Genomic DNA, 25,871 nt, shown 5'->3' with positions numbered 1-25,871 from the left:
GACCGGGCCTGAAATGGCCTTAAGGACCGGAGCAAATTTTATGAATTTGACCAGTGTCACTTTATTCATTAATAACTTCGGGATGCTTTTACCTATCCGGCTGATTCTGAGATTGTTTTCTCGTGACATATTGTACTTCACATTTCTTGTAAATTGGAGTCGATACTTATAACGAATCTTTATGAAAAAACCCAAAATAGCGTGAAAAATTGTGAAAAAATGCATTTTTCCAACTTTAAAACTTTTCTGCTTATACAGAAAATGGTTATACCACATAAATTATATATTAAATAGCATTAGCAACATGTCTACTTTATGTTGACGGCATTTATTAAACTATATTTCATTTTTTATAGACAATAGAAAGCTTAAAACATTAGCAGCAAATTTCCAAATTTTCTGTAAAATTTCAAAATCAGATATTTTTAGGGAACTGTTCAGGTTTAAAGTGTATTTGAGGGGACTGTGTGTTAGAAAGCCCCAGGAAGCACCCCATTTCAGAAACTGCACCCCCTAAACTCTGCAAAAGCACATCCAGAAAGTTTTTTAACCCTTTAGGGGAGTCACAGAAATAAAAGCTAAGTGTGTAAGAAATTTGAAAATTTTAATTTTCTGTGCAGAGATTTTATTGTAATCCAATATTTTTCATAATTATAAGCTTATTACCAGAGAAATGCACCCCAATATTGATTGCCCCGTTTCTGCAGTTTATAGAAATACCCCATATGTGGCCCTATTGCGCTATTTGACGCAACCACAAGCCTCAGATATAAGGGAGCGCCTAGTGAATTTCAATGGCTCCGTTATTTATGGTCATTTTTGACTGTACCACTTCAGGTTGGCAGAGGCTCTGGGGTGCCAAAACCTAAAAAACACCCCTAAAGGGACACCATTTAGAAAACTACACCCCTCAAGGAATGTAACAAGGGGTGCGGTGAGCATTTGGACCCCACAGGTGCTTCACAGATTTTCCAAACAATATGGCTTGAAAAAAGACTAAAGTATTTTTTACACTAAAATGTTCTAGCCTTCAATTTTTCATTTTCACAAAGGGATAAAAGGAAAAAAGGAAACACAAAACATGTAGCGCAGTTTCTCCCGAGTACAGAAATACCCCACATGTGGACATAAAGTGCCAAGCGGGCGCAGGACGAGCCTCCAAAGGGAAGGAGCGCCAATTGGCTTTTGGAAGCTGGATTTGGATGGAATGGATTTCAAGGGCCATGTCGCATTTACAGAGCCCTCGTGCTGCCAAGACACTGGAAACCCCCCACAAGTGACCCCATTCTGGAAACTACACCCCTCAAGGAATCTAACAAGGGGTGCAGTGAGCATATGGACCCCACTGGTGACGGGCACAAATGTGGAAAAATGTGACGTGAAAGTGAAAATTTTCACTTTCATGGCACAAATGTGCCCGTCATCCAGGGGTCCATATCCTCACTGCACCCCTTGTTAGATTCCTTGAGGGGTGTAGTTTCCAGAATGCGGTCACTTGTGGGGGGTTTACAGTGTTTTGGCAGCACAAGGGCTCTGTAAATGCGACATGGCATTCATCATCCATTCTAGCCAAATCCAACCTCTAAAATCCAAATGGCGCTCCTTCCCTTCGGAGGCTTGCCCTGCATCCACATGGCGCTTTATGTCCACATGTGGGGTATTTACGGACTCGGGGGAAATTGCTCTACACATTTTGTGTTTTTTTTTCTCTTTTAACCCCTTGTGAAAATGATAAATTCAAGGCTAGACCAACATTATAGTGTAAAAAATTTAATATTTCATTTTCACGCCACATTGTTCCACATTTGTGCCCGTCACCAGTGGGGTCCATATGCTCACTACACCCCTTGTTACATTCCTTGAGGGGTGTAGTTTCCATAATAGGGTCACTTGTGTGGGGGTTTAACTGTCTTGGCAACACAGGGGCCTTTTGAATGCAACATGGCCCCTCGAAATCCATTCCATCCAAATCCAGCCTTCAAAAACCAAATGGCGCACCTTCCCTTTGGAGGCTTACCCTGCACCCGCATGGCGCTTTATGTCCACATGTGGGGTATTTCCGTACTCAGGGGAAATTGCTCTACACATTGTGTTTTTTTTTATCTTTTAACCCCTTGTGAAAATGAAAAAATCAAGACAAGATCAATGATTTATAGTAAAAATTTTTAAAAAATTACACTAAATGTTGGTCTAGCCTTGATTTTTTTCCATTTCCACAAGGGGTTAAAAAAGAAAATGAACACAAAACGTGTAGGGTAATTTCCCCTGAGTACGAAAATACCCCACATGTGGACATAATGTGCCATATGGGCACAGGGCAAGTCACCAAAAGGACAGAGCGCCATTTAGAGGCTGGAATGGGGGATGGAGGCCATGTCGCAATTACAAAGCTCCTGTGCTGCCAGAACAGTAGAAACCCCCCACAAGTGACCCAATTCTGGAAACTACACCCCATAAGGAATCTAACAAGGGGTGCAGTGAGCATATGGACCCCACTAGTGATGGGCACATGTGTAGAACATGTGCCGTGAAAATAAAAATACCATTTTTTTCATTTTCACGTCCCAAATGTGGCCGTCACCAGGGAGCCATATACCCGCGGCCCCACTTGTTAGATTCCTTATGGGGTGTAGTTTCCAGAATGGGGTCACTTGTGGGGGGTTTCTCTTGTCCTGGCCGCACAGAGGCTTTGTAATTGCATCATGGCATCCTCTAATGGGAATGGCGGCCATACCTATTTAGCTGGGGAAAAGGGACCATTCTAATTACTTTGGGGGTATTAGGCCAATTATTGGTTTATAAGGTTGGAAATGACAGGTGTCCATCAAATTCAACCTGTGTTGATCCAGAGGACGGCAAAAAACCCTCGTGAGGCTGACGACAGTAGCCTCATCACAGGGGAAAAATTCCTTCCCGACTCCATAATGGCAATCAGAATAATCCCTGGATCAACGTGACCCCTGAAATAGGAATAAGGGACAGAATTTAGATAATGTAGAACCCCAGTGACGTGTGGTACGCCTTGGAGCGATCCAGTATGCAGAGGACGGGGTGATCAGGACAGGTGTCACACTGGAAAATGGTGTCCTTCCCGATCCCCCTGTTACGCCACACTCTGCACTTCTTCTGGGGTCTCCCTTTCTCCAGTGTGGGGGACGTCACCTGGAAAATGTTGTCCTGGTGCGATACGGGGTCCCACATATCCAGAAGTGCTGGGTCCGCTCCATGGCTGCTAAATATTAGGGCGCTATTACTGCTTCTGATATTTACGGATCGTGCCGCAAGCTACAGTAGCTCAGGCAGCGAGGGACCAGAAGAGGGGGTGCTGGTATAAACATTATCCCCGTACGGGTGGTGACCTTTATCCAGCAGTGGGACGATCAGTTCCCGGACGATCTTCCCACTTGTTCCGAGGATGGGGGGAGGGGGCATCTGGGGCTGGATTCGGGTGTCCCTTCCTTCATACACTCTAAGGGTACGTGCACACTGCGGAATCGCGAAGGATAACCCTTTGTGCATTCTGCAGCTGGCACCCGCCGGCGGACTGATGCAGGCGCACGTCTCCGTCCGTGTCGTAGACTCCATTCTATGCACGGGCGGATTCCGCTCTCCGTCCAACGTGATCATTCTTTGGACGGACGATGGAATCTATGACACGGGTGGAGACGCGCGCCGGCATCAGTCCGCCGGCGGGTGCCAGCTGCGGAATGCACAAAGGGTTATCCTTCGCCATTCCGCAGTGTGCACGTACCCTAAATCTGTAAGAGTACCCTGAGGTACGCTCACACAGTTTGTAGAATTTCACGCCATACCGTCATCTCTTATTGGGACGGTACTGGCGGAAAAGACGTGTCTGGGGGGCAGTGTATGCTACGCTACTCCCAGACACGTCACTGGATGATGAGGAGGATGAGGATGAATGGAGGAAAAAAGGACCCCCCATTCATCCTCACTGGCTGTTTCAGTGTCGGAGGCAATAATAACGTATGCGTCCGATACCGAAAACACCGTGGGGGCCATCTTTATACGGGGACTAGTATATGGGGTATGTAGTGGTGTAGTGTAAAACTTTATTCAATGTAGTGTGGTGTAATGTAGTGTTTTTTTACGTGTTTTTTTACAGTAAGTATACAAAAAAAACCTACGCCAAAAATGGTGTTGCTGATAAATGCCGCACTTATGTTCGGCACTTATCAGCAGACCGTGGCAGTAGGATATAAAAAAAAACCACCCTACGCCAAAAAGGAGGAGTTGCTGATTAGCAGCGCACTTTCGTGCGATGCTGATCAACACTCAGCGGCGATAGGGTGCGGAAAATAGGGTGCGGAAAATTTTTTTTTTTTACTACATTCTGAACATCCCTGTAGTGGCTGATACGTGTATTACACTTATCAGCCGCTAGGGGGCAGCAGAGCGCAAGATCTGAAAAAAGACGACGCTGGAGCTGGAAAAATACGAAAAAAGACGACGCTGGAGCCGGAAAAAGCCGATCGGGACTCACGGAAGAAGCCGAAGACCCGACAAGATGAAGAGGACGCCGGGAACCCGGAAGACGCCGATCAGGACCCCGGGACAGGTGAGTAATGTACAAATACCTGCTCTGGACCCCTCAGCTACCTAGCTGAGGGGTCCGGAGCAGGTATTTATTACTTGTGGGGACTCTGATCGCCGTGAACGGCCGGCCGTCTGGCCGGCCGTTCACGGCGATCGGGACGGTGGTACCGTGACCACCATTACTTTTTACAGTAATGGCGGTCGGTGCCGTCCTCGGACAGCACCGACCGCCATTTTTTTCCTGGTCATCGGGCCACCGATGGCCCGGAAAGGTTCCGATCGCCGCTATGGGCTTATCAGCCAATAGCGGCGATCGTCGGCATGGGGGGGGTTAACAACCCTCCATGCCGACAGGGAGAGATGGCCTGCTATGTATTATAGCAGGCTATCTCCCCCGATCGGGACCCGGCCGGCCGCGGCGCCCTCTTAAAGGACCCAGCGTACCGGTACGTCATGGGTCCTTAAGTGACAGTGATCCATGACGTACCGGTACGACATGGGTCCTTAAGAGGTTAAGGGTTGTATGGCTGATTAAAGCAAAGGGCTGCATAAACAATCTAGCAATTGTTCAACCCTGGGGGTTCAATTATCAGGGTGAGTAACATCCAATAAGTTTACCATTTATCTGCTCCTTAACCCCTTAAAAGGAGGCCTGTCACCCCCCGTGCCAGGGTGACAGGCTCCCTACCCCCAGCTAGATCCCTGATATACTGACCTCATCTGGCAGAGTCCCGCTCCTGGAGCCGGTCCCGGGATGGAGAACTCCCGGTCAGAAGCCGGTCCGCACACTGTGGAGATAGGCTCCCGACCCCCAGCTAGATCCCAGCTATGGACGCCGGACCTATCTCCACAGTGTGCGGACCGGCTTCTGACCGGGAGTTCTCAATCGCGGGACCGGCTCCAGGAGCGGGACTCTGCCAGATGAGGTCAGTATAAGGGGATCTAGCTGGGGGTCGGGAGCCTGTCACCCTGGCACGGGGGGGGGGGGTGACAGGTACTCTTTACAACACATGGCGTATATTTACGCCCTGCAGTCACCTCAGGGAGTTCAGAGCGGGGCCGCGCAGCGCCGCGGTCCCGGGTGGGGCATGTAACCCGGGACCAAGGCCCCCTAGGGGATTTCTAGTATAAGTACACTGATCTCTCATTGAGATCTATGCTGTATAGTTATACAGCATAGATCAATAAGATGGGCACTGGATTGCTTCCGGCTGCTGCAGCCAGGAGCAATCGAGTGCTGAGCCGGGATCAGCGCCATTACAGCGCAGACCCCGGCCCAAGCCAGATGTGTGGATCGCTCCTCCAGGACAACATCCCGGGGGGGGGGGGGGGCGATCCACCCCACTAGACACCAGGGAGCGGCTGCAGTAAGTAATCGGATGCAGCTGTCAACTTTGACAGCTGCATCCAATTACTTAAATAGCGTAATTGGATGCAGCTGTCAAAGTTGACAGCTGCATCAGATTACTTACTGCAGCCGCTTCCTGGTGTCTAGTGGGGTGGATCGCCCCCCACGGGACGTTGTCCCAGAGGAGCGATCCACACATCCGGCTCGGGCCAGGGTCTTTGCTGTAATGGCGCTGATCACGGCTAAGCAATCCAGTGCCCACCTCATTGATCTATGCTGTATAACTATACAGCATAGATCTCAATGAGAGATCAGTGTACTTTTACTAGAAGTCCCCCAGGGGGCTTCTAGTAAAAGTAAAAAAAAAAGTGTCAATCACCCCCCTTTTCCCATATTATAAATAAAAAAAATAAATAAACAAACATGTTTTGCATCGCTGCGTGTGTAATCGCCCTGAACTATTAAATTTATCACATTCCCGATCTCACACAGTAAACGCCAAAAGAGCAAAAAAATTCAAAATTGCGCATTTTTGGTCGCATCAAATACAGAAAAAATGTAATAAAAAGTGATCAAAAAGTCGCATAAGCGCAATGAAGGTACAGATAGAAAGAACACATCATGGCGCAAAAAATGACCTAACACAGCCCCATAGACCAAAGCGCTATAAGCATGGGAATACAGCGATTTTAAGGAACATATATTTGTTACAATGGTTTGAATTTTTTACAAGCCATCAGATAAAAGAAAAGTTATATATGTTACATATTTTTGTAATCGTAACGACTTGAGGAACATGTATAACAAGTCAGTTTTACCCCAGGGTGAACGGAGTAAAAACAAATCCCCCCCAAATAAAAAAAATGTGTTATTTTTTTTACAATTTCACCACACTTTGAATTTTTGGGGTTTTGCAGTGTACTTTATGAAAAAATTCAGCCCGCCATTACAAAGTACAATTAGTGGCGCAAAAAAAAGCGCTCATGTGGGTTTCTAGGTGAAAAATGCAAGTGCTATGGCCTTCTAAACACAAGTAGGAAAAAAAAAAAGCGCAAAAATGCTAATTGGCTCTGTCCTTAAGGGGTTAAAGAGGACTCAATTTAGTGAAAGTTGATCTACCTACTTTTTATACCATTTAGATCCTACCTTTCTTTTGGCTGTGCTTTTAAAGTGCCACTGTCGTTTCATTTTTTTTGCATAAATCAATAGTACAGGCGATTTTAAGAAACTTTGTAATTGGGTGTATTAGGCAAATATGCCATTATCTACATTTTAAGACTTTCTACAGGTCCCCCCCCCCCCCCACACACACACACCTCTCTCTCCTTCACTGCTCATCAGGAAATCTTAACTTGCTTACATCAGACGAGCCCTGTCTACTCTATGGAAAGGGGAGGGGGAAGAGGGAGATTAGTCACCAGCAGAGAACAAAGGATTACAAAGTGGGAACTGTGTGAAAGCCAGTTTTTAGAGGTCAGTGCTGACTTTTTGGTGCCTCATCTCCCTCCACCCCTTCCCCTCTCCATAGAGAACCATGAAGACAGGCGGGAGAGCTTCAAACTGCTTTTTCATGATAAAAATGCATTTTTCAGCTAATAAACCCAATTACAAAGTTTCTTTAAAATCACCTGTACTATTGAATTCTGAAAAAAAAAATAAAAAAAAAAATGAACCGACAGGTACACTTTAAAGCATGTGTTTTTTTTATTTTTTTTACCTTGAATTATTTTTACTCCCAGACCCAGGCTGCCAAATAATGCAAGTCTGTGCATTTGTAAAAGGACACTGAACCAGGAATAAACGCACACTGCGCAGACTTCTCCTGGCTTGTTCTGCTATCACAGTCTGAACACTCAGAACATGACCGATGACATGACCACTTTGATACGTCAAAAGGTTTTTTTCAGTGCACATTTAAGTTTAAAAAAAAAAAAAAAAAGTAATTAAAATATTATTTACCTGTAAGCAGTACTGTAGCATTCTGCAAGGCCCAATAGCAACTCTAAGACCTTCAAGAGCTCCCATAACAGCTTGGATTACATGAGGAGAGGTTTCAAATACATTCGGCCATACATAATTTAACAAATGGTTCAAAGAATCTTCGCACCCAAATCCATATACACCTAAAGACATATGCTGCACAACTGCACTTGCTGTTTGTCTATGCACAAGATCTCTGTAAGACACAAAAAAAGTAAATTCTTCTAAAATCCAATTTGTACCTTAAACACTCATTTTAATTAAACATAGCAGTAAACGTTAACGATCATTAAAGTGCTAGGATCACACCGTTTTTATTTCTATTCAAGGCATGTTATACACGTATTAAAAGAAAAACAATTATGCGTTAATGGATATTAAAAAAAGATGCTGCTTTAACTCACTTTTAACTCCTTCCCCCATATGGACGTACCGACACGTCCAAATCTGCTTGCCGTTCCTGCTGATGGACGTGCCAGGGATGACACGGGCGCAGGGGGGGGGGGGGGTCTTCTGTCAGTGATAGCCGGGCACCTGCCGAGATCTGGACTGAGCCCTATAGGAGCTGCGATCAGTGCGATCGCAGCACCTATAGTGCTGCATGAAGGGAGAATCCTCCCTTTGTCCTCAATTGGGGCTGTGCAGTAAGATTGCACAGCCCCGATGGAGCTGTGACATCAGGGGGCTTCCCCGAAGCCTCCTGGTGTCACAGCTACGGTAGCTGGTCAGGCTCAGCCTAAGGCTAAGTCTGATCAGCTTTTCCTATTACAGGCATATTGTACTGCAGTGCTGATCAGGGGAATAGTACACAATTTTAGTATCGCCGCGTGCGTAATGACGCTGACAATACAATTATTACATGATTAAACCTGTGTGGTGACCGAGAAAATTTTATATTAGAAGAAAGCTAATTTTTTCATGAAAAATAGCATTTTTCACAAAAATTTTTTGCATATCTGCAGATATATACAGTATATACAGTGAGTACACCTACTAATACTGTACACTGAGCAATTTTACTATACTCACTGTATATACTGACAGCAGCTCCCTGTGTACCTCATAGAGCTAAAATCAGGCTCTCCTGCTCTGTGGTGTTTCTTTCTATGAGATGGTTGACATAGAGGAGCATGTGACCATGCCCTGCACCAGTGTCTACCACTGAGCCTGTATATGCCTATTGTGGACACTGGGGGGGGGGGGGGGGGGCGGGGCAGGGTCACATGCTCCTCCATGTCAATCATCTCATAGAAAGAAACACCACAGAGCAGGACACCACAGCTTGGATGAGGGGAGTGTGATTTTAGCTCAATGAGGTACACAGGGAGCTGCTGTCAGTACATACAGTGAGTACACTTATTAATACTGTACACTGAACAATTTTACTAATACTGTACACTGAACAATTTTACTAATACTGTACACTGAACAATTTTACTAATGCTGTACACTGAACAATTTTACTAATACTATACACTGAACAATTTTACTACAAAGTGGCCAAACCCTTTAAGCTATATAGAAAAAATATATGCATTTGTGCAGACCACATTTTATCTCTGTTGAAATCAAGGAAACAAACTGATGAGATGCAAATACCCACTGAAATCAACGGGGGCTTAAATGGATCAGTTTATTCTAGTTTCCCACTTCACAAAAAGATGAATTAAAAAACAAAACAGAAAAAAACACAGCAATTTAAAATTATAAATACTGAAACACTAAAGTGGACAGAAAAACACAGCCAGAACAAACACAAATTACTGCAAAAAGTAAATCATGTTTTTTTCAATTCTCTTTTTTTGACGAGAAACAGCTGAGATACAGTAAGGTGTCATCAATTGCCATAAGTTTTTTTTACACTGGGATCCCGTGATCTTGTAAACAGGAACCAAACAATCTTACCTGAATTGAGCGCTTAGATGAGCATGTTCCCTGCTGCTCCATTAATTCTCAATGGAGTAAATAGAGTAGTGGTGAGCATGCTCGTCTCTCCACACTATTCAGCCGGAGAGTCCTCTGCGGTTAGACACCAGCAACCAAACAGCATACTGTGAGTTTGAGTTATAGTTTACGAAAAGCCAGAGAGCCAGATTACAAATTTCTAATATTTCTTTTAGCTTACCTGTAATATCTATAAATACACATTACCATATTGCAAGCTAGAGGTAAAAAAAAGGTGTGGCAAACTGTATGCAGCTGTACCTGGCATCCACTGCAAGAGGCTTTCTTATCTGGTGGACTGGCAGCCCTGATGACCTGCCAGATGCTGTAAACTGTCATACTGATAACAATGGGATCGGTTCAAGCATCAGTTTCACTTAGGTGCTTTTCTACTGCACCAAAGGGAACCTATGCCAGGCCATGTCACATATGTGAACAAGCCCTTAAAGGTCCCAACATTTTTAAGGGCAGTTGGCAGGGCCAGGGGGCAATGTAACAACAAGTCCTAACTTCTCTCCCCGTGCCCACACTGAAAAGCAGGACCAGCCTTTGGAACCCTGTTGGAAGGCATTGCCTCTGCATCCATCCCCCACCCCGAGTTAAGGAAAATGCCTGTCACGGCTGATGGACAGCCTGCTCAGCCAATTAGTGACTGGAGCAGCGGCCAGTCCATCAGCCGGGTCATGATTTGTGCAGTGCCTGGCGGTGGTCCCAGAGTGAAGATTTTTTGTTTACCATAACTGAAAATACAACTGAAAATATAAAATGTAAAGTGTTAGACTAATTTACCTGTCCATCAAAGCATCTTCAAGCAGAGGTGTTACAGCATAAATATAATCTTTTCCCATTTCTCCAATGTATTCAAAAAGGAAGGACAGAGATTTTAACACACCATTCTGGACATTCAGTTCTGGCACTCTGTATTCATTCATCAGCGCAGGAAGAACAGTAAACGGTGAACATGTTTCAGCCACAATAGCAATAGCCACTGTGGTGCACACTCTATTTTGTCTTTCTTGTACTTTTAAGTTATTTAAAAGTGTTGCAAGAACATCATGAGGTCTAGAGAGGGGGAGGAAAAATCAAAACCAGACTTAGGATAGACTTCAAAATAACAATATCATGGTCAAGCAAAAAACAGAACCATTTTTTTTTTAAATAAAAAGCTAAATTTAAAATTCCCACCACTACACCACTAATATGGTACCAACTAACTATAGATCATAGTGGAACAAATTAGCCTCCAAGCAGCTCTGTAGGTGGAAAAAAAAAATGTTATAACTCTGGAGGAGATGTATAGAACAGCGCCGGGAAGCTGATCCTTTTTTTGAACAGTGACCCAGATTCCACATACTGCGCTGTTTTATTCCTGGGCACTGGCTAGGACTGAAGCACTGGAGATGGCCAGCCTGCCCCCAGTGGGAAGAAACCCCCGCCCCTCTGTAATGCGGCTCCATCGATTCCTATGGAGCCATGTCATAGAGGGAAGGGGTTTTTTTTCCACTGGGTGCAGGCTGGCCCACCTTAAGTGCTTCTGCCCCGAACGGTGCCCAGGAATGAAACGGCGCCATAAGCGTGAACCTGGGCGTGGTTAAAAAAAAAACAAAAACAAAAAAAAACAGGCTGTTATTTCCACGGAAAAGCGAATGTACTGCAGGTAATTAACACTTTAAATGCCTAGAAATCCTTACCCATGGTGGTATACTAGGCAGATCAAATTACTGTGTAAAAAAAAATAAAATAAAGTTTTTTCATCAATAAAAAAATACCATCCTATAATAAAAGTTTTAATCTCCTTTTTCTCGTTTTATAAATAAAAATGTGATATGGCTGTATGCAAAAATTAGTCGAACTACTAAATTATCGCATTCCCGATCTTGCACAGTAAAAAGAACCGCAAAAATGTCAGCGCTAAATTGCTGATTTTTACCTATACTCAAGCAAGGTACCAGTTATGGTAAAGTACAGATAATGGCATAAAAAATGACACCTAATAGCCCCATAGACCAAAAAAAGATGATTGTTTTTGTACTCACCGTAAAATCCTTTTCTTGTGGCTTCATTGGGGGAAACTGCACCAGTGGGTATAGGCTACTGCCACTAGGATGCGACACTAAACAGAAGACGACGACTCCGTCTGGCAGGCTATACCCCTCCTACAGACACCAGGCTAACTCAGTTTAGTCACAAGCAGTAGGAATTAGCAAACAAAAACACAGGTAAAAACCAGGCTGGACCCGGGAACGAGAACCCAAGAACAGAACAAGGCCCGAGAGCAAAAAAAAAAAAAAAAAACAGGTTGGGAGCAGTCTCCCCCAAATGAAGCCACAAGAAAAGGATTTTACGGTGAGTACAAAAAAAATCCTCTTTTCTTGTGCCTGTCATTGGGGGACACAGCACCAGTGGGATGTACCAAAGCAGTCCCAGAGGGATGGGAAAAAAATAAAGACTACAATCCCCATGTGGCCTGCCTAACGCACAGCGACCTGCAGAACCTTGCGACCCAGACTGGCGTCAGAGGAAGCCAGGACATGGACCTGATAGAACTTGGAAAAGGTGTGAACCAAAGCCCACGTGGCAGCCTTGCAGACCTGGGACACTGAGGCCTGATGGCGAACCGTCCAAGAGGCCCCCACTGCCCGAGCAGAATGAGCAGTGACCTGAAGGGGAGGAGCCCTTTGCGCGGACCCACTGGAAATACAAACGGAGTAAGAGCGATGAAAAAAAGCAGTGATGGACAGGAAAATCCGTATGGCCCGGACAATGTCCAAACAATGCAGGGACCGTTCCCTAGGATAGGAGGGCACAGGGCAGAAAGAGGGGAAGACAATGTCCTCATTAAAGGTAAAACGCTGATACAACCTTCAGCAGGAAGGAAGGAAGGAAGAGGGCGTAGCACTACCTTATCCTTGGGGAGGAACAACAAACAAGGGGAGCGACAAGAGATCGCCGGCAATTCAGACCCTCTACGAATGGCTGTAATCTCCACCAAGAAGGCGACCTTCCAGGAAAGGAGACAAGGAGAAACTTTTCGCAGAGGCTCAAAGGGAGGGCCTTGCAGGACCTAGAGGATTAAATTAAGGTCCCAGGGCTCAACAGGCTGTTGGAAAGGAGGAGCAAAATGGGCCACAGCCTGAAGAAAGGTCTTCACTTGAGGGCGAAAGGCAAGAGCCCTCTGAAAGAGAATAGGGCGGAGACTTGAGATCGCAAGGTGGAATGACTGAGGCACTTGTTGAGGCCAGATTGCAAAAATGAATAATCTTGGGCGTGGAGCACACAAAAGGATGAAAAGTATGTTCTTCACACCAAGAAAAGAAGGCCTTCCCCATCCGGGCTTCAATTATGGTTTGGATGACCGATTCTGAGAAACCACGAAACTTCAATACGACAGATTCAACAGCCATGCCGTTAAACTCAGCTGAGGTAAATTGTGGTGGAATATTGGCCCTTGTGAAAGGAGGTCGGCCCGCAGGGAAGATGCCAGGGGGCGTCGGCAAGGAGGTGCACCATGCACCAGCGCGGCCAGTCTGGAGCTACAAGAATGGTAGGAACGCTGAGTGCCTTAATGTGCTTCGGGACTCGTGGAAGAATGGGCAGAGAAGGGGAAGGCCTAGATCAGAGAACTGTTCGCATGGGGTCACCAAGGCATCCACCGCGAACACTCGAGGGTACCTGTCTAGAGTCAAATAAGTGGGGAGTTTGTGGTTCAGCCATTGATGCAAGTAGATTCACGTCTGGGAATCCCCAACACCGGCAGATCTGAAGAAACACTCCGGGATGCAGGGACCAATTCGCCTTGATCCAGTTTCTCGCGACTGAGATAGTCTTCTGCCCAATTGTCCACCCCAGGAATGTGGACTGTCGAGAGAGCCGGAACAAACTGCTCCACCCAATGGAGAACGCGAGCAGCCTCTGTCATGACAGAGTGGCTCCTGGTGCCGCCTTGATGGTTTAAATAGGCAACCGTTCAGGAGGTCGGTTCACTGAGGCAGGGCTAGGAAGATGGCCCGGAGCTCCAGAAGGTTGATGGGAAGCCGAGACTCCATTGGGGACCAAGAGCCCTGAGCCGTGTGGCTCCCGAAGACAGCCCCCACCCGGACAGACTGGCATCCATGGAGATGACCAGCCAATTGAGGGGGAGGAACGATCATTCAAGAAGGACTGCCAGAGACATCAACCACCAAAGACACTCCTGCAGAGGGCAAGAGTGAAATTGAGTGAAAAGGATTGCCTCAAAAGAGGAGACCATCTTGCCCAGGACTCGCAAGGAAAGGTCATGGACTGCCTGGCCCAGGAAGAACAGGCCTTGCTGACCCAGGAAGCTGCAAAGGCAGGACGTAGGGCCGAACCAGCTGCAATAAAACCAGACTTGGAGAAGGCATCAATCTTCTTATCCACTGGGTCTGTGAGAGAGGTACCATCTGCCAGAAGCAGAGTAGCGGACTTGGAGAGACGTGAAATAGGAGGGTCCACAAACGGGGGCACCGTCCATGTATAGACCAAGTCAGGGGAGAAGGGAAACAAAGCCTCTGTCCATTTAGAGGATGGAATCCGACAATCAGGGTGTTTCCACTCCTTGTACAAGAGATCTGCAATGTCCTAGTGACTGGGAAAAAGCAGGGTCTGTCACTTATGACGATTAAAGGAGACCTCACTCCTGGATGTAGAAATGGACTCGTCCTCAATATGCAAGGTGTCCCTGCACTGCACAGATCAAGGCCTGCACTGCAGAGGCCAGCTAATCCTCCCTTTCAGACTCTGAGGCAGTCAGAGGGGTCCCCTGAGATGGTGGAGAGGGGTCGCTGGAAAGTGGAACCGCCTGCAGTGGGTCTGACTGGAGAAATGTCAGAGGAACACAGAGAAGGTGACCGAGAGTCTAGGGTCTGTTATGAGACTGTTCTCTGTAAGGGGAATAAGGAGATATCCTGGAGGGTGCCACTGGTGGAGGGCAACCGCTCAATGTCATGAATCATGACCTGAGACAGCTTCGAGAGGTCACCAATCGCCTGGGACAGGGACCTGGCCCAGTCAGGAGAGGCTACATCTGAACTAGGAGGGAGGGCCTCCTGGGAGTTGGCACCAGGGTTAAGGCACAGCAGGCAGAGGGAACCAGGTTGAACGCAGGGGAACTTCTTATTACAGCAAGCACTGCTGTACGAGCTGCCTAGGGGGGGTCGTACCGGGGACCAGACATGGTAACTAGAGGAGCTGCCTGGGGAGTGAAGGAGAGGATTTCACCCACTGGGTGAGCCTACCCAACCCTGGAGTTGGTGCTGCAGTGGATGGAGAGGCTGCTGCACAGAAACCGTGGTGCTGAGGCTGAGGGAACAGCAGCCCACCACAAGCTGCGCTGCAGGGAAGGAGGAGAAAGGGAGGGGGGCACAGGAGGAAAAAGGTGGGGGCTACAGGAGTAGCCAATGAGATCAGAGCAGGCGGGAAGGGCCAAAAACGGGCAGGCGTTCCGCCCCTGTGACATCACTCGTGTGCGCCACGGCAGCCTAGCACCGGCAAAAGCCGGGGAAGAAAGGATCCCACGAAAAAAACCCTGCTGTCCCCTAGGAACTGCTGTCCCCTAGAGACGCCCTCTAGCCCCTTCTTCCTGAGGTGCCTGGAAAAGGGGGGGGGGGGCTACAACTGAGTGAGCCTACCAACAGGGGAGCTGCAGGAGAGGGAGGGCTGTGTTGCAGGTGCTGCTGGGGCACTGGAGTAAGATGGGCACAAAGAGCTGCTGTACTGCCTGGGACAGGGGGACAGTACTTGGCCAGGAAGAGCCCCCCTCCCTGCTGAGAGAGAGACCCAAGGGCGCTAGGGACAGGAATACTCACCTGTCCGGAGTCTTCAGGTGGGCGCAGGGTCACTCCTTCGGCCACCTCGCACGGGTATCCTGCCGCAGGGAGCGGCCATTGGTGGATGGGTTACCGGCGCAGGGGGAAGTAAAAAAAGAAAGAAAAAAAACTTTCAGTGCACCCTCAGCTACGTCTGGTGTGGCAGCCCACGCCGACGGTCCCCCTGATAACCTAGGAAGGAAGAAAAAGGTGCATAGCACCTGTGTCTACCTTTTACGGACACTAGACTAAAACTGAATTAACCTGGTGTCTGTAGGAGGGGGTATAGCCTGCCAGGCAGAGTTGTCTCCTTCTGTCTAGTGTCGCCTCCTAGTGGCATTAGCCTATATCCACTGGTGCTGTGTCCCCCAATGACAGGCACAAGAAATAAAATCGTTATAAGGAAGGTAATAGAGCAATTTTAAGAACACTGGGGACATTTACTTAGGAGTCTAATTTGTGTAACTCTTCTAATGAGGCTTGGTGTATATTTTGTTCCAATATTTATTAAAATTTAACACTGCCATAGTGAATGCATCTAAGTAAAAAAAAGTTGCAAAAATCGTTGCAGTAAAGTAAAAAAAAAAACAAAAAAAAAACACATTCATCTGGTATTGACAAGACGTAAGCCTGCACCAGTTTGTGATAAAATGATGAACTGGGCAGAAACCTCGGATTATGCAAATTTTTGGACGAATACTCAAAATAGGCAGATTACCCTTTAAGGACGAAGACAGTTTTCATTTTTGTGCTCCTCGTGTTTAAAAGGCCACTTTGCTTGTATATTTTCCCTTACAGACCCATACGAGCCCTTATTTTTTGCGACACCAATTATACTTTGCGATTACAGACTTAATTTTTATGTGCAGTGGCTTACGGCTACTGAAGGAGACCTCACTCCTGGATGTAGAAGGGGACTTGTCCTCAATATGCAAGGTGTCCTGCACTGCACGGATCAAGGCTTGCACTGCAGAGGCCAGCTGATCCTTCCTGTCAGACTCTGAGGCAAGATCAGGAATGTGATAATAGTTCGGGTGATTGATAAAATTGCCCCTATTTCAATTTTGTAAAAAAGTTTTAATTTTTTTTTTTTTTCAATGACAGGCAAAATTTTTGCATAATATATGCTGCGAAACCATAAAAAAAATTATATGCGTGGTGAAACTGAAGAAAAAACACATTTTTTTTTTTTTTTTTTAGGGGGGGTGGGGGGGGGGGGGTGAAAGGGGCTTCATTTTTATGCTGTCTCCCCAATGGAAAAACGGATATGTTATATATGTTCCTCAAGTCGGTATGATTAAAACGATATGCAACTTGTATAACTTTTATATTAATTGATGGCTCATAAAAAAATACAGAAAATTACAGAAAATAAACGTTCCTTAAAATCGCTCTATTCCCATGCTTATAGCGCTTTTATCCTTTGGTCTACGAGGCTGTGTGAGGTGTAATTTTTTGCGCAATGATCTGTACTTTCTAATGGTACCTTGATTGCGCATATGCGACTTTTTGATCGCTTTTTATTACAATTTTTCTGGATTTGATGCAACCAAAAATGCGCAATTTTGCACTTTGGAATTTTTTTGCACTTACACCGTTTACTGGGCGAGATCAGAAATGAAAGAAATAAATTAAGATTTTGGGCAATTACGCACGCAGTCATACCAAACATGTTTGTTGATTTATTTATTTTTATTTATAAAATGGGAAAAGGGGGGTGATTTGGACTTTTATTAGGGGAGGGGGTTATTTATTAATAAAAACCCTTTATTCTTTTTTCACATACAGTAATTAGAAGCCCCCTGGGGGACTTCTATATACACAGCACTGATCTCCCATTGAGAGGGGGGGGGGGGTTTGGGGGGAGAGATCCCCCACTAGAAACCAGGGACAGGGGCCACATACACTATTCAAATACAGCTGTCAGCTTTGACAGCTGCATTTGAATGGTAATTAGCCGGCCACGGAAGCTAAGACCTGCGGTCCCTGGCTGCACATAGAATCAAGGATCGCGGGCTGCAGAGAGGGCTCACGTCGGGAGCCCTCTCTGATCCTCCTTAACAGCCGCGTTGTTAAGAGGTTAGGATAATCAAAAGCAGGAAAAAAAGAAAATGGTTACCCAATTGCTTTAGCAATGTAGCCGAAAGTGTTAGCAGTGGCTCTTCTGATCGCTTTTTTATGAGCTTTTAGCAACTCCAACAATTCAAAACAAATCCTCATCCATTCTCTTGCGGATACATATTCAGCTCCCCTAAGAGAAATAAAGAAATAAAGAAATTTTAGACTACAGGAGGAGTGGAAAAAAACACACACAAAAAAAAACTAATCTCATACCTGTCAGCAATCCGACCAACCAAATCAATGCAGTTTTCCTGTACTTTTTCATGCCTGTTTTTCAAAATGGGTGTAAGTCTTGGCAGCAAGTCTTTTATTGGAGGAGTCATTTTATGCATACCTATTAGGAGATAATTAACCCTGTAACTAATAAATTTCTATATATTTGATATGTAAAAGTGTCATTAATAATTACCTATAACATTAACAATTGCTTTTAGGGCTCCTAAAATGCTTCCAAGTACTTCAGGATACTCCTCTCCAAAATACTCATACAAAACCACACCTAAATGGCCCATTAACTTTTCCTAAATTGATGGGGAAAAAAGAAAAATAAATAAAAATATATATATCCATCCACAAAAAATGTGCCAGCTCATTATTTTGCAATATCAGGAGGTTATATAGGCAAACCTACCTCTTGACAGGTTTTCATGACCACTGCAGTTCGTGAAATTAAGTCTGCAGCTTGCTGTCTCACTTTTGCAGATTTGTTGTTTAAGCGCCACAAGACTGTTCCACATATCTGGGGCAGATATGGTTTTACTCTTTTTCCAAGAGCATTGACAACCGTTCCAAAACCATTCAGCATCACAGAGTCCTGGGTTAAAAATATCACATTTAGCCATAACTACAAAATCATCAAGATCAGTAATAAATCATTACTACCTTGGAATCAATACTGGGTCTGCAAACTGGAAAAATAAATAATTAAAAGTGTACATGTCACTGTATGGCCTTTTTAAATTTTACTGAGCAGACAAAGCTGTCAACGAAATTACCAGGTTGCTGTGGAAACATCCTAAGCACAGACGAGTTCTGTACATGAGCCTTATTAAAAAGGACAGGGCTTGTGCCCTAAAACTTGTTTTCACAGCAACCCAAACTTTACTCGGCAGCTGCACTTGCACAGGTAAAGATCTGCCTTAACCTCTTAACGACGCATGACGGGTATACCCGTCATGCGGCCGTTAAGTGTAAACAGAAAGGGCTCCCAGCGTGAGCCCTCTCTGCAGCCCGCGGTCCCCGGTTGCTATGTGCAGCCAGGGACCGCGGGTAATTTTTTACAGGCCATCAGATAATATAAAAGTTATACATGTTACATATCGTTGTAATCGTAACGACTTGAGGAACATATATAACAAGTACGTTTTTCCATAGGACACACGGCGTAAAAATGAAGCCCCCCCCAAAGAAAAATTGATTTTTGTTTCTTTCCATTTCACTGCGCATATAATTTTTTTCTGGTTTCGCAGCATATTTTATGGAAAAATTCAGCCTGTCATTGCAAAGTACAATTAGTGACGCAAAAAATTAGGACTCATGTGGGTCTGTAGGTGTAAAAATGCAAATGCTAGGGCCTTATATACACAAGGAGGAAAAAACGAAAACGCAAAAACAAAAGTTAGCCCGGTCCTTAAGGGGTTAAAGCATACCTATTTCTAAAACTAACTTTTGAGATGGCTGACATGTTAAAAGTTATTGATCAGAGCTGGTCTCACTGCTGACATTCACTCTGATCAGAAAATATATTTGTGGCAGCATGATGGAATCCCCAGCCGGCCACGCAGTCTATCAATATTCCCCGGCTGGGGAGAGGATCATACAGCAGTGATCTTTCCCCAGCTATATTTTCTGATCAGAGAGGGTCCCAGCAGTAAGACCCGTTCTGATCAATAACTTTTGACATGTCTCATGACATCTGAAAAGTTATTTTTAGTGACTGTGCCTATTTAAGGCCCTATAAAAAGAGCTGATTATCTGTCAAATGAGGCAAATATCACCTCATTTGATAATTGCTTATTAAGCGATCCCTCAAACTCACCCTGTCAAAAAAATCATTTATCATCTCACTATGTAAGGAAAGTGTATTTGACTGCTAATTAAAACAAAGGGGCACACAATCTAGATGTGTAATAGGCTTTGTAAATGAGTGCCATTTTAGCAGATCAGAACTTTTTTACTGTGCAACTCTGGGTGTTTAACAGAGGAACAAAGAATTACGCAGCTGCAGAGTTCCTCCAAGCAACACTGCCCCTTGCATATCAAAGTATGAGCATAAACTTAAAACACAGACAAAATCAAAAAAGTGTATGATGGCCAATTATATAAAAATATAGATAATTTCTAGAACTGTAAAGCTTTGGTTCATGTTTACAAGTTTCAGTTAGCAACAGGAAAAAAACTGAATACATACTTCTGTAGTCTGCTCCTGGAAAGCATAAAGGATTCCATCAATCAACTGCTCTTCCAATTTGTGGTCAATATCTGCAGCGCCAAGATTTCCCATAATTTTTTCTATTGTTTCCATAACCATTTTTCTGTATTGTTCAGCTTCATCTTTTAGGTCATCAACAATTCTAGAAATTATTTCTGCAGCTCCCACTTTGTTTGCAAGTTCAACTGTGGTGTCCACCAACTACAAATAGAGAAGGGGGGGAAAAAAAAAACAAAGAAAGAAAAGGTGCCTTTATTTAAGGGCTGCAGCCTTGTATTTTATTGCTATGTATATATGTTACGAAGCCTTGAAAAATGTAATAAACCTTTACTAAACCATAAAATTGAGAGGAGAGACAAAACTGTGCTTACCTGTCTGTAGTTTCTTCTGTCTAATGCCATTCTATGCTGCCAGAAGTGTTTAAAAAATGGGGGGAGAATTTCTGTCTTTATGTAATTTGCTTCTACACCGTCGGTACCACAGCACTGCTTAACAACCTGCAAAAACAATTAGCATTAAACTCTCTAAGTACTTATATTTAATAATTTAAGAGAAACAAAAGGATTGTTACCTTAAGCACTATTTTCTTCATTTCTTTATCAGGAGACTGAAATTCTCTGATTAAAATCAACATCACTTCTCTTGTATAGTAGTTTGCATACTCAGCATCCATTAGAGGAATAAGGTATCCAATAGCCTTTAAAAATGCAGCAAGTCCCTGCAATGCACAAAAAAACAACAAACAAAGCTTAAAACCTGCTCATCTGTAGTGCAATTATCTCGAAATATTTAAGTCTCACAAGTACCTTTCCTCTGTGCTGCCGAATACCTTTCCACAGTGGCTTTAACACTGAATCAAATGATTCAATGCCATAGGGAGTGGCCGCTTCTGCTAGCGCTGCAATAGCCAAAGCACTGATTGTACGAACTTTCTGTTGCTCATCAACCAATCCTTAGAATAAGAAAAGCAAAAAAACTTTATGCAGATGACAAAGAACAATAACTGGTAATGCTGAACATTACAGCTTTGAGAAACACCTTAAGGGTGCGTTCACACCTACAGGATCTGCAGCAGATTTGATGCGGTGTTCAGTTATTTAAATGAAATCTGAAAGTGTAATAAAAATAAAGCCCTGTAGGTGGAAAAATAAAAGCGCTATGGCTCTTAGAAGGCATGAAGGAACATTGCATTAATTTGACCCAGAAATCCATGCATGGGCTTTGTCTTGAAGGGGTTAAAGGAGAAGTCCGGCGAAGTATTGTATTGCCCCCCAAAAGTTATACAAATCACCAATATACACTTATTACGGGAAATGCATATGTGCAGAGGGCTGCTTAGTGTCCCTCCAGTGCCCTGTGTCGCTCAGTGTCCCCCTGCCATCATCCTCTCCAGCAGCCACAGCCTGCATGGCTCTGGGAGTCGGGTCGTGACATCACCATTTTATTCAGGAAGTGAAGCCTTGATGCAGTAGTAAATGCAGGGAAAAAAGCACTTTATGTGCATTTCCCGTAGTAATTGTATAATGGGTATTTGTATAACTTTTGGGGGGAAATACAATACTTTAGTAAAAATTTTCGCCGTACGTCTCCTTTAAGAAACTTAAGGAAGTTAAAATAAGCAACAAATCTACCCGGGAAATTGAGATGTGAACTTAGGGTCCCATTACACAAAACAGTTAATTATTGGCCGTACTTGGCTGATTACCGGCTGATAACAGTTTCATGCAATAGCTCATGCTGAAATACAATGATCAGCCGACACGCACAATATCAACTGATAGTAGTGTTTCAGCATGTTCTATTATTCTGACAATGATAGTGATGGTCTACTGCCCGTCGTTCCATGTTGTATAATCAGTGGCAGCAGACTGTCGCTCTTTACTATGGGCATCCCAGACAATCTAAGGCCATGTAATATGGCTCTTACTCTGTTACAAAGATTTCCTTTTCAATTAAAAGGGGTTGTCCACTTTGTATTAAAAATTTTAAGTAACTGTAACTGAGATTAGTAACTGTACTCACTGCACTTACTGACAGCAGCTCCATGTTTACCTCAGAGTTTTGTTTTTTTCTTATTGTCAGCCTTCTAGTGGCAGCAGCCTATAACCCGTGGTGTCTGTCCCCCCCCCCCCCAACAAGACGCACAAGAAATCAGACTCCCCTCCTCTAGGCTGTGTCGTCATCCTGCTCTGTGGCATGTGAACCCTGTCTCTAGTGTCCACCACTGAGCCTATATATGACTATGGAGGATACTGAGGGCAGGGCACATGCTCTTCCATGCTCCACAGAAACTTCAGCACCAGCAGTGTTCGCTAATTAACCATTTAGATGCCGCTGTCAAAACTGACAGTGGCATTTAAATGGCTTTTAAAAGCCTTCCCTGGTGGTCCAGTGGCCGGATCTGCCTCCCACGATGCGATCGCGGGAAGTTGATAAACTATACTTACCACCCAGGTCCTCTTCGGGTTCCTCTCTCTGTCCCAGTGCAGCAATTGCTACAGGCTGTCTGCAGCAGCCTGAAGAAATCTAACACAGATCACATCGATCAATGCATACACTGCAATGTTTTGCATGGATCTATATAAGCAAACATGATATTGCTTATAGAAATCCTCTAGAGGGAGTATAAATAAATGTTAAAAAAAAAAGTAAATGTAAAAGTTCGGGGGTGAACTTTGATGCAAACTTTTAAAAAGGTTTTTTTCCACATTTATGAAATAAAAATATAAACCAAAAATTTCAAAAAAAAAATTTAAGTCACTGTGTGCAGAATCACCAAAGCTAATAAGTTATCACTAGCCTGATCTCTCACAGCAATCAGTGTATACGCCAAAACCTGCAAAAATTGCAAAATTGCAAAAATTTCCAAATTTTGGTCACATCCATAAAAAAAATGTAATTAAAGTGCATATATGCAAGTGTAGAACCGATTAAAAAAAAAATACAAAATCTTGGCACAAAAAATTACCCCTCAAATAGCCTCAAACACCACAAAATAAAAGTGTTAAGGATCAGAATAAAGCAACTGTAAACACATTTTTTAAAAGTTTACATTTGTTTAAAAGAGAAAAAATAAAGCTATATAAATTGCCTATTGTTATCAAACCGACTTGAGGAACACACATAACATGCCATTTTTTACCACACAGTAAATGGCTTAAAGGCAGTACTTTCAGAAAAAAAAAAGCTAATAATTTTTGTTAAAAGTGGGGAAAAAATTAATCTTACCATGTTCAATAATCTCCACCAAACTTCTGAGATGTGGCAAAATAGCACATCCCATAAGAATGGCAATTTGCTGCACAATCTTGATTCCAGTGTGACGTGCTTGCCACGATTTCTTACTTTTGCAGACAGCTTTCAGGAAAGGAAGCAAGGAGGGAATTCCAAGGGCAGAGGCAACCACTGCAAAAGCTCTGGCAGTTGTATTACGGACATATTCATCCATATTGTCTATATCTGGTCTCATTGTAGAAATCATTGTGGCCAAGCCAGCAGCCTAAGATAAGAACAAAGAAAACACTCAAAATTAAAGAGACTTCACAAGTAAGAAACAGCAGCGGGTATTCACTACCTATGACACAATCCCATCACCTGAGCTCACATGATACCGCCCCAACACTTCTGCGCTGTACATGAACATACAGTAAGTTAAGAACATAAAAAGAAAGACTATAAATTAAAAAACCTTATTTCCTAAATAAAATTGTAGTAAAAATATACAACCTATTAAGCAGCATAAAACAAAACCACCCTTCCACCAATTTTGATATAGCCAGGTCCTCCAGAAAGACAGAGAGGTAGGTATGTTTAAGATTAAAGTGTTTATTCAACAGTATTATAAACTAGATAAAAGATAGACTAAAAACAATATTAATTGATAAAACCTGCAAAAACAGTCAATAATAAACGTATAACATTGATGAGTACTCTATGCATGCATGCAAAAAAAAAAAAAAAGTGTAATGAAAAAATGGAAAAATATATGAATGAATAAAATAAGAAAAAAATAAATAAATATAAAAAATAAAATAAAAAATGTAAAAATAGATAAATAAATATATGGGAGTTGGTCTGTTTATGGATGTTGACCAAGTAATACAGCAATATGAGTAGTAAGAAAAAATATATTGCTGGAAATGGATATTAGTTCATATTCCGTATCCTTTATATTTGTAGTTGCGGGCATATACCGGTAATTTCAAATATAAAGGATACGGAATATGAACTAATATCCATTTCCAGCAATATATTTTTTCTTACTACTCATATTGCTGTATTACTTGGTCAACATCCATAAACAGAGCAACTCCCATATATTTATCTATTTTTACATTTTTTATTTTATTTTTTTATATTTATTTATTTATTTTTTCTTATTTTATTTATTCATATATTTTTCCATTTTTTCATCACACTTTTTTTTTTTTGCATGCATGCATAGAGTACTCATCAATGTTATACGTTTATTATTGACTGTTTTTGCAGGTTTTATCAATTAATATTGTTTTTAGTCTATCTTTTATCTAGTTTATAATACTGTTGAATAAACACTTTAATCTTAAACATACCTACCTCTCTGTCTTTCTGGAGGACCTGGCTATATCATTCTTTTTCTGTTTGTTCATCTCTCCTAGGGTATAGGAGCCCCTTCAGGTTAACCTCGTTAGACTTAATAGACAGTTGATCTCGCACTTACATTCTAGTTTTTCACTTCCACCAATTTTACCTTTTACCCAACATATAAAAGGAGGAATTTACTGAAATAGGTGCCAGTAAACTAGCGTAAAACAGTGTAGTTCAAACAAAAAGTTTAAAAAATTTTTTTTTTAGACAACCTTGCAACTCTAGAAACTTGACGTAATGATTTATAAATTCACCTCAATTAAAGGATTAGCTGACAGAAGAGGAGCTTATTTAAAGGACAACTCCCGCGGGACCTGGAGAGAAAAAACAAAAACAAAACACAGACACACCCCATACTCACCATCTCTCCGGTGACTATCGCCACTTGAATCGCCTGCCGTCCGCGTCTCCATCACCTCCGGCTGCAATCCCCCTTACTTCCGGGTCCATGAGAGGCTGGCTGGAGCGGATCACATGGCTTCCAGCAAGCTCAGCCAATCAGGGCCCCAGCCAATGAACTTGCGCACCAGCAGCCTTCTCATCTCCCATTCACTTGGGAAGAAGACCTGGCCCGCCCCGCCCCCCGGCTCTGACGACATTGTCACAAGATGGCTCCCTCGAGAAGAGGACGGTGTCAACAGTAACTGGTAATGTATACTTTATTTAACTTCGGGGGGGAGGGGGGGATTCAGAAAGTGGGTGAAGGAGGCCAGGCCACTTATTTACACACATTACAAAGTTATATAACTTTGTAATGTGTGTTCAAGTTTAAAAAATATTTTGTGGGAGCTGACCCCCGACACCCCCTCCGGAAGTAAAATAAAGCATACATACCCAATAACTGTCGACCACGTCCTCTTTTCTCAGGCGCCATCTTGTGTCGATGTCAGAGCTGGGGGCAGGCCTGGTTGGTCTTCCTCCTCTGCGAGTGCAGAAAAGGTCATTTTTTCTCGGTCCCTTTAAGAGGTAGGAGTTAAAAAAGCTTAGGTCTGCGGTGCCCAGGGGGGACCCCATCCAGCCCGCACTGAGTTTCATTCCTACC

General features: G+C 43.7%; 1 protein-coding gene across 1 annotated transcript in view; it reads right to left on the bottom strand.

Moving 5' to 3' along the window:
* LOC138801785 (splicing factor 3B subunit 1-like) overlaps window positions 1–25,279 on the bottom strand; it is a 26,399-nt gene extending 1,120 nt beyond the window's left edge. Inside the window, exons 1-12 of the mRNA XM_069984885.1 lie at window positions 25,268–25,279; window positions 23,432–23,702; window positions 21,010–21,155; window positions 20,775–20,921; window positions 20,575–20,700; window positions 20,183–20,404; window positions 18,404–18,586; window positions 18,182–18,293; window positions 17,986–18,106; window positions 17,771–17,902; window positions 10,616–10,888; window positions 7,862–8,078 (exon numbers count right to left, since the gene is read on the bottom strand). Of these exons, the coding sequence (XP_069840986.1) occupies window positions 7,862–8,078; window positions 10,616–10,888; window positions 17,771–17,902; window positions 17,986–18,106; window positions 18,182–18,293; window positions 18,404–18,586; window positions 20,183–20,404; window positions 20,575–20,700; window positions 20,775–20,921; window positions 21,010–21,155; window positions 23,432–23,702; window positions 25,268–25,279 (1,962 nt within the window). The remainder of the gene's footprint in view (window positions 1–7,861; window positions 8,079–10,615; window positions 10,889–17,770; window positions 17,903–17,985; window positions 18,107–18,181; window positions 18,294–18,403; window positions 18,587–20,182; window positions 20,405–20,574; window positions 20,701–20,774; window positions 20,922–21,009; window positions 21,156–23,431; window positions 23,703–25,267) is intronic.
* Between the last annotated feature and the right edge of the window lie 592 nt (window positions 25,280–25,871).

Source organism: Dendropsophus ebraccatus, chromosome 9 (assembly GCF_027789765.1).
Source record: "Dendropsophus ebraccatus isolate aDenEbr1 chromosome 9, aDenEbr1.pat, whole genome shotgun sequence".
Taxonomy (NCBI): domain Eukaryota; kingdom Metazoa; phylum Chordata; class Amphibia; order Anura; family Hylidae; genus Dendropsophus; species Dendropsophus ebraccatus.
The sequence above is the reverse complement of the archived record's forward strand: the minus strand, read 5'-3'. Positions and strand labels throughout refer to the sequence as shown.